Source organism: Aulonocara sp. 'chitande type north' Nkhata Bay, linkage group LG3, assembly GCF_057382095.1.
Source record: "Aulonocara sp. 'chitande type north' Nkhata Bay isolate Kocher_YH1m ecotype deep benthic linkage group LG3, A_spYH_male_GT1.1, whole genome shotgun sequence".
NCBI classification, from domain to species: domain Eukaryota; kingdom Metazoa; phylum Chordata; class Actinopteri; order Cichliformes; family Cichlidae; genus Aulonocara; species Aulonocara sp. 'chitande type north' Nkhata Bay.
Window position 1 is genome coordinate 20,602,710 of NC_141346.1, and position 16,405 is coordinate 20,619,114.

The window sequence follows — 16,405 nt, forward strand, 5'->3', positions numbered from 1 at the left end:
ACTGGAGAAGTGTAGTCTGATGATAACAAAGAGAGGGAAGGTAGTCAGAACTGAGGGGATCAAACTACCAGAAGGCAACATTGCAGACATAGAGAACAGCTACAATTAACTGGGGTACACACAGGCAAATGGGTACCACGAAGAGGCCAGTAGGAAAGTTGCAACCACCAAGTACCTGCAGAGGGTCAGGCAAGTCCTGAGGAGTCAGCTGAATGGTAAGAACAAGATCAGCAGAACAGCAGTGGGGACAGAGCATCTCCTTGGTAGATCCCGCACTTGATGGTGACTTGTGCTATGGGCTTGGAGTTGGCCTCTAATGTTGTACGCCATATATATATATATATGTATATATATGTATATATATATATATATATATACACATATATATATATATATATATACACATATATATATAAAAAAACACCCAGCACGCCCCTGCGGGCGGTTTATCCTTCAAGCTCGGGTCCTCTACCAGAGGCCTGGGAGCTTGAGGGTCCTGCGCAGTATCTTAGCTGTTCCCAGGACTGCGCTCTTCTGGACAGAGATCTCCGATGTTTTTCCCGGGATCTGCTGGAGCCACTCGCCTAGCTTGGGAGTCACCGCACCTAGTGCTCCGATTACCACGGGGACCACCGTTACCTTCACCCTCCACATCCTCTCGAGCTCTTCTCTGAGCCCTTGGTATTTCTCCAGCTTCTCGTGTTCCTTCTTCCTGATATTGCTGTCATTGGGAACCGCTACATCGATCACTACGGCTGTCTTCTTCTGTTTGTCTACCACCACTATGTCCGGTTGGTTAGCCACCACCATTTTGTCCGTCTGTATCTGGAAGTCCCACAGGATCTTAGCTCGGTCATTCTCCACCACCCTTGGGGGCATCTCCCATTTTGACCTCGGGACTTCCAGGTTATACTCGGCACAGATGTTCCTGTACACTATGCCGGCCACTTGGTTATGGCGTTCCATGTATGCCTTGCCTGCTAGCATCTTGCACCCTGCTGTTATGTGCTGGATAGTCTCTGGGGCATCTTTACACAGCCTGCACCTGGGGTCTTGCCTGGTGTGATAGACCCCAGCCTCTATGGATCTTGTACTCAGAGCTTGTTCTTGTGCTGCCATGATTAGTGCCTCTGTGCTGTCTTTCAGTCCAGCTTTGTCCAGCCACTGGTAGGATTTCTGGATATCAGCCACCTCCTCTATCTGCCGGTGGTACATACCGTGCAGGGGCCTGTCCTTCCATGATGGTTCCTCGTCTCCCTCCTCTTTCTTGGGTTTCTGCTGCCTGAGGTATTCACTGAGCACTCGGTCAGTTGGGGCCATCTTCCCAATGTATTCTTGGATGTTCCTTGTCTCATCCTGGACTGTGGTGCTGACACTCACCAGTCCCCGGCCCCCTTCCTTCCGCTTAGCGTACAGCCTCAGGGTGCTGGACTTGGGGTGAAACCCTCCATGCATGGTCAGGAGCTTTCTTGTCTTTATGTCAGTGGCTTCTATCTTCTCCTTTGGCCAGCTTATTACCCCAGCAGGGTACCTGATCACGGGCAGGGCGTATGTGTTGATGGCCCGGATCTTGTTCTTACCATTCAGCTGACTCCTCAGGACTTGCCTGACCCTCTGCAGGTACTTGGTGGTTGCAGCCTTTCTAGCGGCCTCTTCATGGTTCCCATTTGCCTGCGGGATCCCCAGGTACTTGTAACTGTCCTCTATGTCTGCAATGTTGCCTTCTGGTAGTTCAATCCCCTCAGTTCTGACTACCTTCCCTCTCTTTGTTACCATCCGACTACACTTCTCCAGTCCGAACGACATTCCAATGTCATTGCTGTATAGCCTGGTAGTGTGGATCAGTGAATCGATGTCTCGTTCACTCTTGGCATACAGCTTGATGTCATCCATGTACAGGAGGTGGCTGACAACTGCTCCGTTCCGTAGTCGGTATCCGTAGCCAGTCTTGTTAATGATCTCACTGAGGGGGTTCAGGCCTATGCAGAACAGCAGTGGGGACAGAGCATCTCCTTGGTAGATCCCGCACTTGATGGTAACTTGTGCTATGGGCTTGGAGTTGGCCTCTAGTGTTGTACGCCACATCCCCATTGAGTTCCTGATGAAGGCTCTTAGGGTCCCATTGATCTTGTACAATTCTAGGCATTCCAGTATCCAGCTGTGGGGCATTGAGTCATAGGCCTTCTTGTAATCAATCCAGGCAGTGCACAGGTTGGTCAGTCTGGTCTTGCAGTCTCGGCTGATTGTTCTGTCTACCAGTAGCTGGTGTTTTGCACCTCTGGTATTCTTGCCAATTCCTTTCTGTGTCCCGCTCATGTATTGACCCATGTTCCTGTTCATCTTAGCCGATATGATGCCTGACAGGAGCTTCCATGTAGTACTGAGGCAGGTTATTGGTCGGTAGTTGGAGGGGACCGGTCCCTTCTTGGGGTCCTTGGGGATCAGGACCGTCCGGCCTTCAGTTAGCCATTCCGGGTGTCTTTCGTTAACTAGCAGCTGGTTCATTTGTGCTGCCAGACGCTCGTGGAGTGCAGTCAGCTTCTTCAGCCAGTAGGCGTGAACCATGTCGGGCCCTGGTGCTGTCCAACTCTTCATACTGGAGACCCTTTCTTGGATATCTGCCACTGTGATGGTTACTGGACCCTGTTCAGGGAGGTCGCTGTGGTCTGCCCTCAGATCCTCTAGCCACTGAGCATTGCCGTTATGGGTTGCATCCTTCTCCCATATGCTCTTCCAGTATTGCTCCGTCTCCAGCCTTGGTGGTGCTGTTCTCTTATTGTTCCCTTGCCACTGAGAGTACACCTTTGCTGGTTCTGTGGAGAACAGCTGGTTTATTCTCCTGCCTTCTATCTCTCTGGTGTACCTCCTCAAGCGGCTGGCCAAGGCTGTGAGTCTTTGCTTGGCAGTTTCCAAGGCCTCAGGTATGGACAACTTGCTGTATTTCTTAGGCACCTTATTTGTCGCACCTTTCTGCAACTCCGTTAGTTGGCTAACCTCCCTCCGTGCTACTTTGATCTTGCCCTCTAGCCTCCTTCTCCATGGAGGGTACTGCCCCTTGTGGCTGTTCAACTTGTAGCCAAGCATCTCACTGATCACTGCTGCCGTATTGTAGATCAGTTTGTTAGTGTCGGTAATCGTGGTATATATATATATATATATATATATATTAGTGCTGTCAATAGATTAAAAAAAATTAACTAACTAATCTCACAATTTTCTGTTATTAATTGCGATTAATCTCAATTACTTTATTAATAGCCTGGCTCCAATTACATTTTTTTTATTCTTTATATTTTAAGATTGTAACAGACATTTATGCAACACAATGAAGTAAATGCAGAATAAACACAAAGAATGTATGCTGAAATTCAAAGAGAATTTTAATAGTTTTCATCAATCTTTAACACAGTGAAAACTTACAAAAAACCTTTAAGGCCATCAACAGTGACTGAACCCAGGCCTACAGGTTAAAGTGAATATCATAACAATAAAGGGTGCACAAAACTCAGTATTTAAAACACAAAAAGACACAGCTGAAAACCCAGAATGTTGAACATTTTTCACTTCAAAGGAGCAATCTGGATTAGTCCTTCTTTGCACTCAGCCAGTTACTGAGGCAGACTATTCTGTTTACATTGTCTGATGACAAAGAAGCACGCTTCTTTTGAATGATGTGACCTGAGAGTGAGAATAATCTCTCACAAGGCACTGTGGTTGTAGGGGTTGACAGGTACTTGCGTGCAATAGGTGCCAGCCTGGCATGTGCTCCTTCTCTCTTTAACCACCACTGTAGTGGACACTCTCCTATGTCAATTTTGGGCTCTGCTTTGTACAGATTCAGACAGCAGTCTATAGCATCTTCCTCTTCCTCTGTATCTGAATCAGGAGAACCCAGCAAGCAGATGGACATCTTGCTCTTCTTTGGTGAGGGTTCCTCTGTTGTCTGAACAGATGGTTGGTGTGCATCCGTCTCTGACATCAGAAGGTCATGTACTGATGCCCACACCTCTCTTCTTTCATCTTTGGAAAGGCATTTAAGATCTTTAAACCTGGGATCAAGGGCAGTAGCGATCTTCAGCCATGTGAGATTGCTGCTGTCCCTCTGCTGAGCTAGGTCTGTGGTAAAAATCTTCTTAAACCTCAAAACGTAGACTGGGTCATCATCTGAGGGCTCCATAATCCTGAACAAATGACACAAGGCTGGCAACACCATGGAACAAGAGACATACCGCTCTCCTCCCAGCAGTTCGGTAACATATCTGCAATAGAAAGATCAAGTCTGTATTTTTCTATTAATCACACAGAGACAAACATAAAAACTACATATGAAAATACACAGAGAGGTGGAGGTGGAGAACATACTTGAAAACAAAGCTAGAATGCAAAGATAGACACACAATCATGAGAAACAAAATGTATTTACCTGCAAGGTTCCAGTAGTTCCTCCAGCTTTTGCAGTCTGTCAAGCTCCTGGTCAGTCAACATAGTCACCTTGCTGTTTTGTTGAGTCAGGATGGTGGTCAGCCCAAATTTGTTTCTCTGGATCCGCTTGATCATCTCTAGGGTGGAGTTCCATCTTGTTGGAACGTCCTGAACAAGCGGTTCTGTTTGATGTCCATGTGCAGCTTGCTGTGCCTTTAATTCCTGAGCGTTTGCTGGACTATGCTTAAAATGTCCAACAATCTTGCGACATTTGGCCAGAGCCCTTTCAAATGCGCTGTCATTAATAGAAACTGTGACCGTTCTTTGCAGAATGTGGACCATGCAGGGCATGTGTTCAAATGGAAGTAGTCTGGCGGCTGCAACCATGTTACGAGCACTGTCGGTGCCAAGCGTGGTTACCTTGTCCTTGATTTTCCATTCGTTTGCAACATTCAGAAAATGGTCAGCACACGCCTCAGCATAGTGTCTCTCTTCAGTTTTACTCACTGTTAGTGCAAACGATTGCATAGTCCAGTCGTTATCAATAAAATGCGCCATGACCCCCAAGTAATTATCGTTGTTCACCGAAGTCCAGTGGTCTCCGGTGAGAGCGACATTCCTTACTTGCACAAGCTTGCTGGACTGCTGAGCCCTCTGGTCCCCATACAAAGTGTGCAGTCTCGACACAATGGTTCCTCTCGAGGGCAGATTGTAACACTCATCTCCTGATGCAGCACGAATGACTTCTCTCAGTCCATCATCTTCTACTATGCTAACTGGTCGGCAGTTTTTAGCTATCCAAACAACCAAGGAATTGGTTACCTTTTCTCTCACATTTTTTGTTATTCGTCCACAAGCACCATACTCCAGAAGCGTAGACTGGCGAGGTCCCGTAGAGGTGGATTCAGTTGGGTGTTTTGCTCTCAGGTGATACGCCAGTGATGAACTGCTTCTGTGGTACTTGAATTCAGCTTTGCAAATTGTGCATCTTACTCTCGTTTTGTCCAACAAGCCATCAGGCAACTTCTTAAAGAGAAACTTTCCACCCAAAAGTCCGTCCTCGTCCATGCTTGCGTGTGTTAGCTAGTGTTAGCTAGATAGTAGCATGGTGTCACTTCTTCTTCTAATCATTTCTGTCAGGCCAAACGCCAGCATAGCACACTGTTGCCCCCTCCTCCAGAGGTGCTCATGAATTTAAAGGTCTTAGATTACAGGAAATTAATAAAAAAACAAAATCAGCGTTAAATTTTTTTAATGCATTAAACATTTCGCGTTGATCTTAACAATTAACGCGATAATTTTGACAGCACTAATATATATATATATATATATATATATAGAGAGAGAGAGAGAGAGAGAGAGAGAGAGAGAGAGGTAGATATGGTGTAACAAATGCGTGTTACAAAGTTTATATGGTTTTCCATTGGGTCCTTTCTCGGGCCAGGTACTTTTTTTAGTACCTACTCAGCCAAAGCAATTCAGCAATTCAGTCAATCTGAAAATGTAACGTCAACAGATTGCATTCCACCGATTGGCTAGTCAGTTTTGTCACTCGATGACTCATGAGAGCATGTCATTCACAAAAATCAAATCCTCAAAGTCTGTCTCCAAATCTGACAAAAAGCTATAGACCACACAGCAGGTCTACCATCGCCTCAAGTTTCTCCAGTGTGATGTTGTGCTTTTGTTGTATGCAAAATGGGACTTTTAGTAGTATTGCTGTAATGACCTTGCACACATAGGCAGTACTTGATTGTAATGAAAAACAATTTAACTGAGTTGGGTCGAGCCGAGAAGGTTGTAATGGAAAAGATACATTAGCTCATGTCCTCTTAAAGCACAAACAGTAGATAGTAGCAGCATGCTCCCTTTCGGTTATGTAAACGGTCAAGTTCTTGTTGAGCCGGGCAACACATAATTGTGACTAACATAAGAATTTATTTGTTCCTAGGGGTGGACGACAGTAGGAGCCTGGGATTTCAGGCACCGATAGAGGATGAAGAGTATGAATATTTAGAGCAGGAGGAAGGATACACGACAGAGCTGGATTATGTAACAACATCAAGGTTAAAAGACAAGTGCATAAATGTCTACTATGTACAAAAGTATATGTGTTATCTTTTGTATCCCAGCTCCCGTTTTTCCGTGTTTTCCTTAGGTTCTTGACTCAAACAGTTCCGTCTAAGAGGAGAAAAAAACATGGCAAACGTCGAATCAGCAAATCACAAAATTGCATAGATCTCAAAATCCGCATATTGGAAAACCCAAACATTGAAGTGCTTTCAAATACTGGTAAGTCTAAAGCAAACGTGATGTGAAATTTAAATGTTAAAAACAGAATGAAAACACCTCAGTACACATGAAACTCTGGAGCAGATGTGGAAGATTTCACTGTGATTGATTCAGTGTTCCTCTGTGTTCTAGTGTTTCGGATGTACCGGCTTCACAAGCTGAAGGTTCGTCGTGGTTTGAAGGAAGCTGACTTCCTGAAACTACTCAGGTCTACCTTCCCTCAGCTGGCTGGAGATGAACCTTTTGACCTTTTCTTATATTGCAACCTCAAGAAACTGAAACCTCTGCAAGTAGACTCTGTGACACCAGAGGAAATCATCAGAGTTTCTCGGGGATCTACCCTCTACATACGACTGCAGGTACTGTGCTGAGAAGATTTAACTGATCTCAACAGCGTTACCAAAGATTACAACACATTGACAACTTGATTTGAGAAGAAAATTCCGACCTTCTGTAAAACAGAAAGAAGATGCTGATGAAGATCATGAAGATCTTCCATCCACTGAGACAGACACCCATATAAATCTCAGAATCCGCATCCTGGAAAAGCGAAAGATTAATGTTTTGTCAAAACAAGGTAAGTCTAAAGCAAACATGATGTGAAATTTAGATGTTTCTGCTATAAAAATGCAGCACATGTAAGCCGTATATCACCTTGTTACCTACTAGGTAAGTTCTGAAGTGCTTTTCACCCTTTTACCTGCTCGGAGATCGGTCTATTAAACACAGGTGAAGCTGATGGTCTCCACCACACCTCTATACCAAAAACAGTCATTTGCACCTTGTAAATCACAATTGTTGATGCCAGTAATGCTCGAGAGCAGCTGAAACCCTGGTCAGGACCAATGTTCCCTCTAAGCTGCGTACTGCGTACAGAAAATCTAGGTTGTGCGCAAAAAAAAAAATCTAACCTGAATTGAAATTAAAGTAAATATTTTAACAATTCTGTTTTTTGCAGTGTTAGTAAGTGACTGGCTGCTCCCGTATGGGGTTAGACCGATGCCACCTTATCCCATAGTCCAGCCAATAATGCGATTCACATTCGTATATACGCAGCTAATCAACATCGCTAACAGGCTATGACAGCGTCCTTATGTGTCGACACCGGTGTTTTAGCTAGCAAAGTGGCGTGACTGATGTGGCGTGAAGCCACGTTAGTGTATAACCATTGGAGATGTGAGCAGGACAGACAGAACAATTGACGGAACAAGTGTGGACTTTATACCAGTTTTTAAATTGTGTTGATAGGCCACGTAAAACCAGAGTTATGACAAAAATATCTGCAATGTTTGGTTTTCTTCCTGAATATTATCATTGTTTATATTTACTGCGGGAAGAAATGGTAAAAACTGCGTTTTATAAGGAAAACGCTCGAAAGCACTCTCCACCTGTGAGCAAAGACAAAACCAAAAAGCCCCCACCCTTTCCCATTCGTCGAAAAATGTACCATGTCGACCAATCAAAACATGATATGGCAATATGGCATTTAGTGGTTTAGGAATGGGGGGGCATCAAATTTGATGCAGAACAGCTGACTGTTCCGTAAATAGTTTGAAATGTTTTTTTAAAAAAATGCCTTAGTTGCATTTTTAGGTAAACAGTTGCAAAAAACTTTGTTTGCAAAACTCAGTAACTTTTTTGAAGAAGTAACTATATAATTAACTGCCCGACATCAACTGTATTTTGCAGACAGAGCGTTACAGGACTATCTCCCAGACCAGACTCATACCCATAATACAAGTCAGAGCTTGTATGTAAATGTAAATGCTATAATTTGATTATTTTAATAAACCATGTAACTTGGATGGATTCGATGCTGGCATGACCACAGTGCACACGTCTGATGTCGCTCACAATGGTCCAAGGGATCGCTCAGGGAGTTTGTGTGTTCGCTCAGACACATGAAAAATTAGAGGGAACATTGGTCAGGACACATATACCGTTTGTGCTGCCTCCCTGCACTCTACATGGACATCTTCATCTTTCTGCACTACTCCCTGGTCTAAGAATTGTAACATATTAATAAAGAAATATGTACTATAATACCAAGAATATTTTCATTATAAAACACAATGAAAACACCTCAGTACACATGAAACTCTGGAGCAGATGTGGAAGATTTCACTGTGATGATTGGAACATTAGGAGCCCATGTCACCACTGGTACCTCCAAACTGTGAAAGCAGATTCCAGATTCAATTGGAAAGTAGTATCAGACGAACATTTAGTGAAAGTACAACAGGAAAGTGATGATTTCTTTCTCCTAATACTGGAAAAATTGAACTGATCTCTCAGCGTTCCTCTGTGTTCTAGTGTTTCAGACGTGCCCGCTTCACAAGCTGAAGGTTCATCGTGGTTTGCAGGAAGCTGACTTCCTGAAACTACTCAGGTCTACCTTCCCTCAGCTGGCTGGAGATGAACCTTTTGACCTTTTTTTAAGGGCCAAGCACAACAAACTTAAACCTCTGAAAGGAGACTCTGTGACACCAGAGGAAATCATCAGAGTTTCTCGGGGATCTACCCTCTACATACAACAGTCACTGTGTCCAGAAGATTTAAGACTTAAGATCCGCATCCTTGAGGACCCTAAGATTGATAAGATCACAAATATAAGTAAGTTTAAAGCTTTTAACCTTCAAAGATCTTTGGAAGGATTTGATGCCGTTAACGTTTTCTACCTCTTATTAGCTCCTTAACTTGATTTAGAGGCTTTGCATGTCTCAAGAGTCCAACGTACTAGTCATCCAGCTCTCTGTGCAGGTTTGCTGAGTTACCCGTTTATTAGTTGATTCAGGAAAACATGTCTTCTAACTTGTCGATGACTGAAACTGCTCTGACTGTAGTCACACTACCCGCTGTCTTAAAAAACCTCGTAACATTATAAAAGATACCTCACACTCTGGCCACTCCCTGTTTGAACTGTTGCCCTCGGGCCGACGGTACAAAGCAATCAGCGTAAGGACAAACAGACTCAAACACAGCTTTTACCAAATCAGAAAAATATGTCTTGATGCTGCTACTAAAAAATGTCCATCACGCTACTCCTGAAGTGATCTATGCACTGACTGAGGCATGTGTGTGGGGATTGATTTTATTTTACAAATTTTATTTAAAGTTTACATTTGTATGGATGATGCATTGATCAGAGATCAATTCTAATTTCGTTCTACCTGTGACAATGACAAAAAAGACATTCTGATTCTGACTTTGTGAGCTTCTCTGTTTTCTCTCAGTGTGTCAGAATCACCCGTCTCATGAGCTGAATGTTCCTCGTGGTCTTCAGGAGGCTGACTTCCTGGCTCTGCTGAGGTCCACTTTCCCTCAGCTGGCTGCTGGTGAACCTTTTACCATCTTAATTGGTCGCAACCACGATCTAATTCCTCCAAGAGTGGAGAGTATGACTGCAGAAGAGATCTGCAAGAACAGGACTAGGAATCCTGGTATTTACATCCGACTGAAGGTACTGCAAGAACCAATTTAACATCAGGGTGAAAATATTGTTTAAATGTAGAGCATGTTGTTCTGAATAAAAAATCAGATAAAAAAAACTATTCTTTTACTTTTTGGTGGAAATTTAGGGTCCAGAGAAAAGGTCTCTACAGAGAGAAGATGCTACCGCTGCTGAACTTCCTCCACCCAGCCTGGATTCAACCACACTGACCACTGAGTGAGTCAAAGAAAAGAGTAAGCTGCTGCTGTTAGAGTTTGTTATTTATGTCAACAGTTCAATCCAATTTTGTTCTTTTCCCCCAGAGTTGAGTCTGAGAAACCTCAGATCAGTCAATCAGACACCCACGTGCATCTCAAGGTCCACATTGTGGAGGACCCTCAGATGGATACCATCTCGCCCAATCGTAAGTTCAAAGCCTTTTAATTTATCTGTCCAGTACAATATTCAGTTATCACCACTGTGATCACATGCTGAGCTGAAATAATAAAGAGTAGCCGAGCATAGCTCCTAGGGTGGTCAGGACACATTTGTGACTATGAGGTCCTTTGTAGAGCTCTGTAGGCATGCTGCTGGATGGTTTGGGAAGCTTGTGATGACCTGAGTTTGGACCAGTTTGTCAAAGCACTTCATGATTACTGGAGCACGAGCCACTACACAGCAGTCATTCAGAATGCTGATGGTGGTCATTTTTTGGTAGTGGTACCGTGATAGAGGATTTCAAGCAAGGCTGTCAGTGGTAAGGCTTAATGTTGGGGACATGGTCTCTTTGACTGACAGGTGGCTGTAGCTGCTTCCTGAACCTCAGCTGGACCTCTGGATTGTGTTTGTGCTCTTGGAGCCTTTTGGACCATTTTAATGCAAATATCTGATAAATATTGTAGTTGCTTTGCAGCTGATAACAGACTGTCTAAGACGTCTGAGCTCTTGTTTTTTGAATGAAATTGTCAGGTTTTGGTGTGATGCTCCCTGTTAGCTGGCAACTTAGCACTCTTTCCTGTTTTATCCCAGTGTTTCAGAATTACCTGCCTCATGAGCTGCAGGTTCCTCGAGGTCTTCAGGAGGCTGACTTCCTAGCTCAGCTGAGGTCAACCTTCCCTCAGCTGGCTGCTGCTGAACCTCTGGAGCTCCTGATATCTAATGACGACAAGATACTAGAGCTTCTAAATATGGAGTCACTGACAACTGAGGAGATCAAAGAGGCTGTCCAGTCAACTGGGAGTGCTACCCTCTTTGTTCGATTGAAGGTACTGTGTCAGATTCAGCATTTCTGCCTTTGTAGATTTTTCTTTTGTCCTTCTTAATCCCTCCACATGGCATTGTCAGAAACCATTAATTACAAAACCCATACTAAATAAAAACTATAAAACTTTCCAGGCCTCAGAGGATGTTCAGGATGATGTGAATAAGCTTGATGGTGCTGAAGACTCTTCATCCTTTTCTGAACAAACCACACTGCACAGGAGGTAAGTGATTAATAAAAAACAGTAAAATTGGAGAATGAAAACACAGTTTCATAGCATTTATTATGTTGCATTTTGGAAATGGACAGTGACAAATGGACTGATTCCTATATAGCGCTTTTCTTCTCTCCTGGAGTACTCAAAGCGCTGTTTACAACATTCCTCATTCACCCACTCACACAAGGACTTCTAACCTCAAGTACAATCTAACCAACATTCACACTCCAGTTGACGCATCGGAGGGCAACTTGGGGTTAGTATCTTTCCCAAGGATATTTGGCATACAGACTGGGGAAGCAAAGGTTCGAACCACCAACCTTCCAATCAGTAGCTGATCTGCTCTACCACCACAGCCCCACCTTTCCCCACCCTGCCCTGCCCCGAAGATGGTAGTTTGACCCATCTTCAATCTTATGGGTTAGAAACCGTTTTGAAGATGAAGATGAAAGAAGTTACATCTTGGAGAAAGAATGAAGAGGGCTGCATTGGTGTGGCCAAAAAACATATTCTGCAATGTTCTCCCTTGAGACATTGCTGTAGAAAACCGGCTTACCTCTGGTCTCAAAGGTGTTCAGAAACAGTAAAGATCAAAAAACACAATAAGCTTTCTCCTGGTTGCACTCCTACCTGGTGTGCTGTCTTCTGGCTTTAATATTTTGAGCTGTTTGATATTTCCTGTTGTAGGGGTAGACTAGGGCTGCCAAAACTATTATTTTGATAGTCGACTAGCAACCGATTATTTTTGCAATTAGTCGACTAATCAAATCGTGCATCTATTGGATGTATACCGTACAGCTTATTGCATCAGCATGTGTCTGCTCTTATATAACTATCATTAGCTTACAGTAGAGCTGGGCGATATAAGATTTATTCATATCACGATATGTTTTTTTCATTTCAGGCGATAACGATATCTATCACGATATCAGCCAAATAACTATATTTGTAAGATTTAAATGTGCCGTTGCTCACAAGTAAAATGTGAAATAATCAGCAGCTTGTTTTTATTTAAATATTTATTTCCCATAATAAGTTCATCCATTAAGCGGACGCGAATGGATGGATGAAGTTCAACAGGGTAGATGTCTGACAAAAGCCGAATGACAAATTAGCGCTTCCAGTCAGAGACTGAGGCTACGTCCACACGTACACGGGTATTTTTGAAAACGGAGATTTTCCGTTTTCGTTTTAAAAAATAATCCCGTCCACACATAAAGGCAGAAATGAAGGTAAACGCTGCTATGAACATGCCAAAGCAGCAGGTGGAGCTAGATTCCTAACCGTGCAGAAATGTTGGCCAATCAGAAGTCTAGAAGCCTCGGTGGGAAAAAGTAAACAAAGCTGGGGCATAGAAGCAGACCCGAGTCGTATGTGTGGACGGACAGTAACTGTGTATATGTAAGCATTTAAACACTGCAGAGTAGAATTAACAGTAACAGTATTGTAGAAATTCATTTCACCGAAACAATAACGTGGCGCACAGTGTGACGCATGCACCAGTTTATTGTATTTCCAGACTTGCTTTCGGCACAACTTACAGTGCACGCTACTCTATTTTTTGTCAGACTTGAAATAGCCGAAATACCTTCACACTACAGAACTTCTATGGCTCTTCCGTTCGACAATCTCTCCGGCATTGGAACCATCATCTGTTTTCTCTTCGGTAACCTTCGGTCACGCTTGGTTGATTTTTCTAGTCGGCACACTCATTTCCTCCATTACCCGGGCGGTACGGTCGCTGGCTGCTTCCCAAACAAATACACATGTGCGGCTTGGCACTTGTGCTGTACGTAACAAGTCACGCAACATGACGCTGCGGCTGTGATTGGTTCGGCTCTGCGCTACTTAATTTGGATTGGCTGACCTTTTTTTTTTTTTTTAAGAGGACAAGAGTGGCGAGGTCTATCGCGATAGTTTAATTTCTCTATCGAGTAAAAGTTATATCGCGATACATATCGTTATCGTTCTATCGCCCAGCGCTAGCTTACAGCTTGAAGTGTTTAAGGTATGTGCTAACTTAAAATAAAGACAAGATGATAGTTTATTAAACCTTTAATGAAATTTGCAGATTGTCTCAGTGGAGTTTAATAAACTCAGCCGTCTGCTTCTCGCTCCCTAAAATTTAACAGGACATTGGAGTAAATTCTCGACCATCTCACACTTCTGTTTAATCAGTTTTCTATTTGACGTTTATTCAGCTGTGTGAAGACTATAACTTTAATCTCAACCAAACTGATTTACTCAGGAACAAATAAAAAACACTGAAAAAATCCAAACAATGACATTTTTAAGTTATCTAAGTGACTTATATATGTTTAACCTGAGTAGCAAAAGACCGCGGGGGAGTCGAAAATGATGTGCCGGGGGTTGACTGTTCTCGCTGGCTCTAGTGAGTCTTGACCTCCTGGTCAGCTATCGAGCTGGTGCGTAACAGGTGTCTCCGAAAACGTCGGAGCACTTTTGCAAATATGTGATGTCTTGGTAAATTGAGCAGATATTTGAAGCTTACACAGCTACATTCTCGCCTGAAAATATCTTAAAAGTTTGTTACTCTTACACTCTTTCTGGGTTTTCTGTGAAGGTTCTCAGTCATCCAGGTCATCGTAGTCAAAGGAGCTTGTAAAGAAAAGCGTCTGGACTTCTTTAAGTTGCTTGAAGACGTTTCACCTCTCATCCGAGAAGCTTCTTCAGTTCTAAGGTCAAATGGTGGCGAGTCCCAGATTTTCAGGGTTGCAAAATAAACCTTTAAGATATTTTTAGGCGAGAATGTAGTTTTGCGACCCAGAAAGAGTAATATTAAAACTAAGTAGCTGCTGCCGTTGTTGGAAACTGGGCCGCGCTATGAATTCTGGGATAGGTTGGGCCACGAAGGATACACCCGACCCATCAATCAAATCTAGGGAAAAAGAGGGTGGATTTTTTTGGCCATATTTCGAGGAGTCTTCGAATTTGGACACCCTTCGTCGCGTTAAACGACTTACCTACTACTTACTTCTGCATCTTTCAGAATCTTACAAAACTTCCAACGACGTGTCGACTTTTAAATTACTTGTCGATGATTTTTATAGTCAACATAAGCGTGACTCCTCAGCAGTGGTGATCTGCAACTTAAAGTGATGTACAGAATGAAAAATGAACTATCTGGAAGTTGTTGTTCACTCATATCATATCAAACCTTGAAATACAGGCTTCCTTAAAAAGATTGATTAAATGATTGATTGAAAACTTTGAGCAGCTCCAGTGCTGGATGGCAGATGTTATGTTAGCAGAGTTTTGCTGCTATTGTTTCTTTTCATTGCTATTGAATGCAACCTGATCTTTGCCCAGAGAGTAATGAAACATTATGATTACCGCTCCATTTATCAGGTATGGCATCACTGGCAAGATGTGGCGTCATCACTTCTTTTCCTCTTATACTAGACTATGGGTATATGGATGATAGGTAGCTGTTTAAGATACAAAGGTGTATTATAAGACATGATGGTCTGAACACTGCTGATTAGCATGCTAGCTGGCATGCTAATCAGCAGTGGATGTAAAATGTAGACATGTTTAATATTTCTATTTTTAACATTCTGTTGATATTATTGATTATATTATAAGTTAATTTTTGCGTGTTTTGATCTTAAAGTATGTATTGACAATTGTCAATTGTTTTCAAGCTAATTTGCGAATCTGATTTGAGAAAGGCAGTCAGGTTTGCCAAACTGCACAGCTGCTAATGATAACCTTTATGCAGGAAGCATTAGTTATTCCATTTATTCTTAAATGGAAACAGAGATGCTGGATTGCTAACCCACTATTAAAACTCCTGTTTCTAAACGAGATGCTGAATGTGAACCAAGATTGTTCCAGATTACATTGACTTTTATTCAACACTGACTACCAATTTAGCTACTGAAGAATCATTTCATGGAAATGTGTGTTTAAATGTTCAGTCTATTCTGTCTTGGAGGAAAACATTTTCATGAGTGTCGTGGATCTTTTTTCTCACAGTAATGAAAGGAAACCCTTGGATGAAGACCTGAAGGATATCATCCTCAGAGCTTTGCCATTAATTTCTGAAGACACTCAACAGTCATTGATTCATAAGCTGTTAAGTGATGGAGTGGAGTCTACCCAGGACCTAAAATTTGTCATTGAAGATGATATTGCTGACTTGCTGCCTCCCCTTCAATTACAGACACTCCTGGAAGCATTTAAAAATGGTAATGTTGACGTAAATACACTATTTTTTCTATACAATGTTATAGTAGTATATCTGATCATTTCTAACAGCCTTTTTCTTAAAATATATATTCCCTGAACACTAAATCCGTCAGTACAGCGAAATGGTAAAATTGTACTGAAAGTTTTTAAAACTGTTTTTTACTTCTGTTAACTTATTTTGTCATTCTAACACTGCTGGTTTCCCCACTGAGTGCTACAGCCAAGTGTCTGTGTTTTTTACCAAAACCTTTTAATATGATGCAGCTCTTGATCCATCCATTATGTGATGTTTATCTGGGTTCACATCAGGGGCAGCAGTCTGAACCGGACCTGCATGAATGGGTCTTTAGTAGTGCTTAGACATTTATCTAACAAGCAAACGATCCTTGATTCAATCCCAGAAAGAGACACAAATCCCTTGGGAGCTCCAGGAATAGAATCAGGATGAAAAATCTGCCAAATAAAACATCAACTACCTGTGTGGTGACCCTCTGTGGCTGAGGGAGCTTTTCACAGCGACTGCCAGCGACTTCCAGAGACTACTGGCAACCACCCTGTTGACTGTTAGATA

The 16,405-nt window shown here is 42.7% G+C and overlaps 2 protein-coding genes across 2 annotated transcripts in view; one reads left to right on the top strand and one right to left on the bottom strand.

Moving 5' to 3' along the window:
- The window catches only part of LOC147334462 (uncharacterized), a 40,226-nt gene that overhangs the window by 16,341 nt on the left and 7,480 nt on the right, over positions 1–16,405 (top strand). The window contains exons 11-21 of the mRNA XM_086272589.1: positions 6,374–6,488; positions 6,581–6,714; positions 6,847–7,073; positions 7,177–7,291; positions 9,028–9,327; positions 9,948–10,174; positions 10,293–10,381; positions 10,468–10,568; positions 11,174–11,409; positions 11,540–11,628; positions 15,622–15,833. Of these exons, the coding sequence (XP_086128715.1) occupies positions 6,374–6,488; positions 6,581–6,714; positions 6,847–7,073; positions 7,177–7,291; positions 9,028–9,327; positions 9,948–10,174; positions 10,293–10,381; positions 10,468–10,568; positions 11,174–11,409; positions 11,540–11,628; positions 15,622–15,833 (1,845 nt within the window). The remainder of the gene's footprint in view (positions 1–6,373; positions 6,489–6,580; positions 6,715–6,846; positions 7,074–7,176; positions 7,292–9,027; positions 9,328–9,947; positions 10,175–10,292; positions 10,382–10,467; positions 10,569–11,173; positions 11,410–11,539; positions 11,629–15,621; positions 15,834–16,405) is intronic.
- LOC147334464 (E3 SUMO-protein ligase ZBED1-like) lies at positions 3,369–5,490 on the bottom strand. Its single transcript, XM_086272647.1, has 2 exons — positions 4,424–5,490; positions 3,369–4,259 (listed from the first exon to the last, which is right to left on the bottom strand). The coding sequence occupies exons 1-2, from the start codon at positions 5,488–5,490 to the stop codon at positions 3,584–3,586; spliced, it is 1,743 nt and encodes a 580-aa protein (XP_086128773.1). The 3' UTR covers positions 3,369–3,583.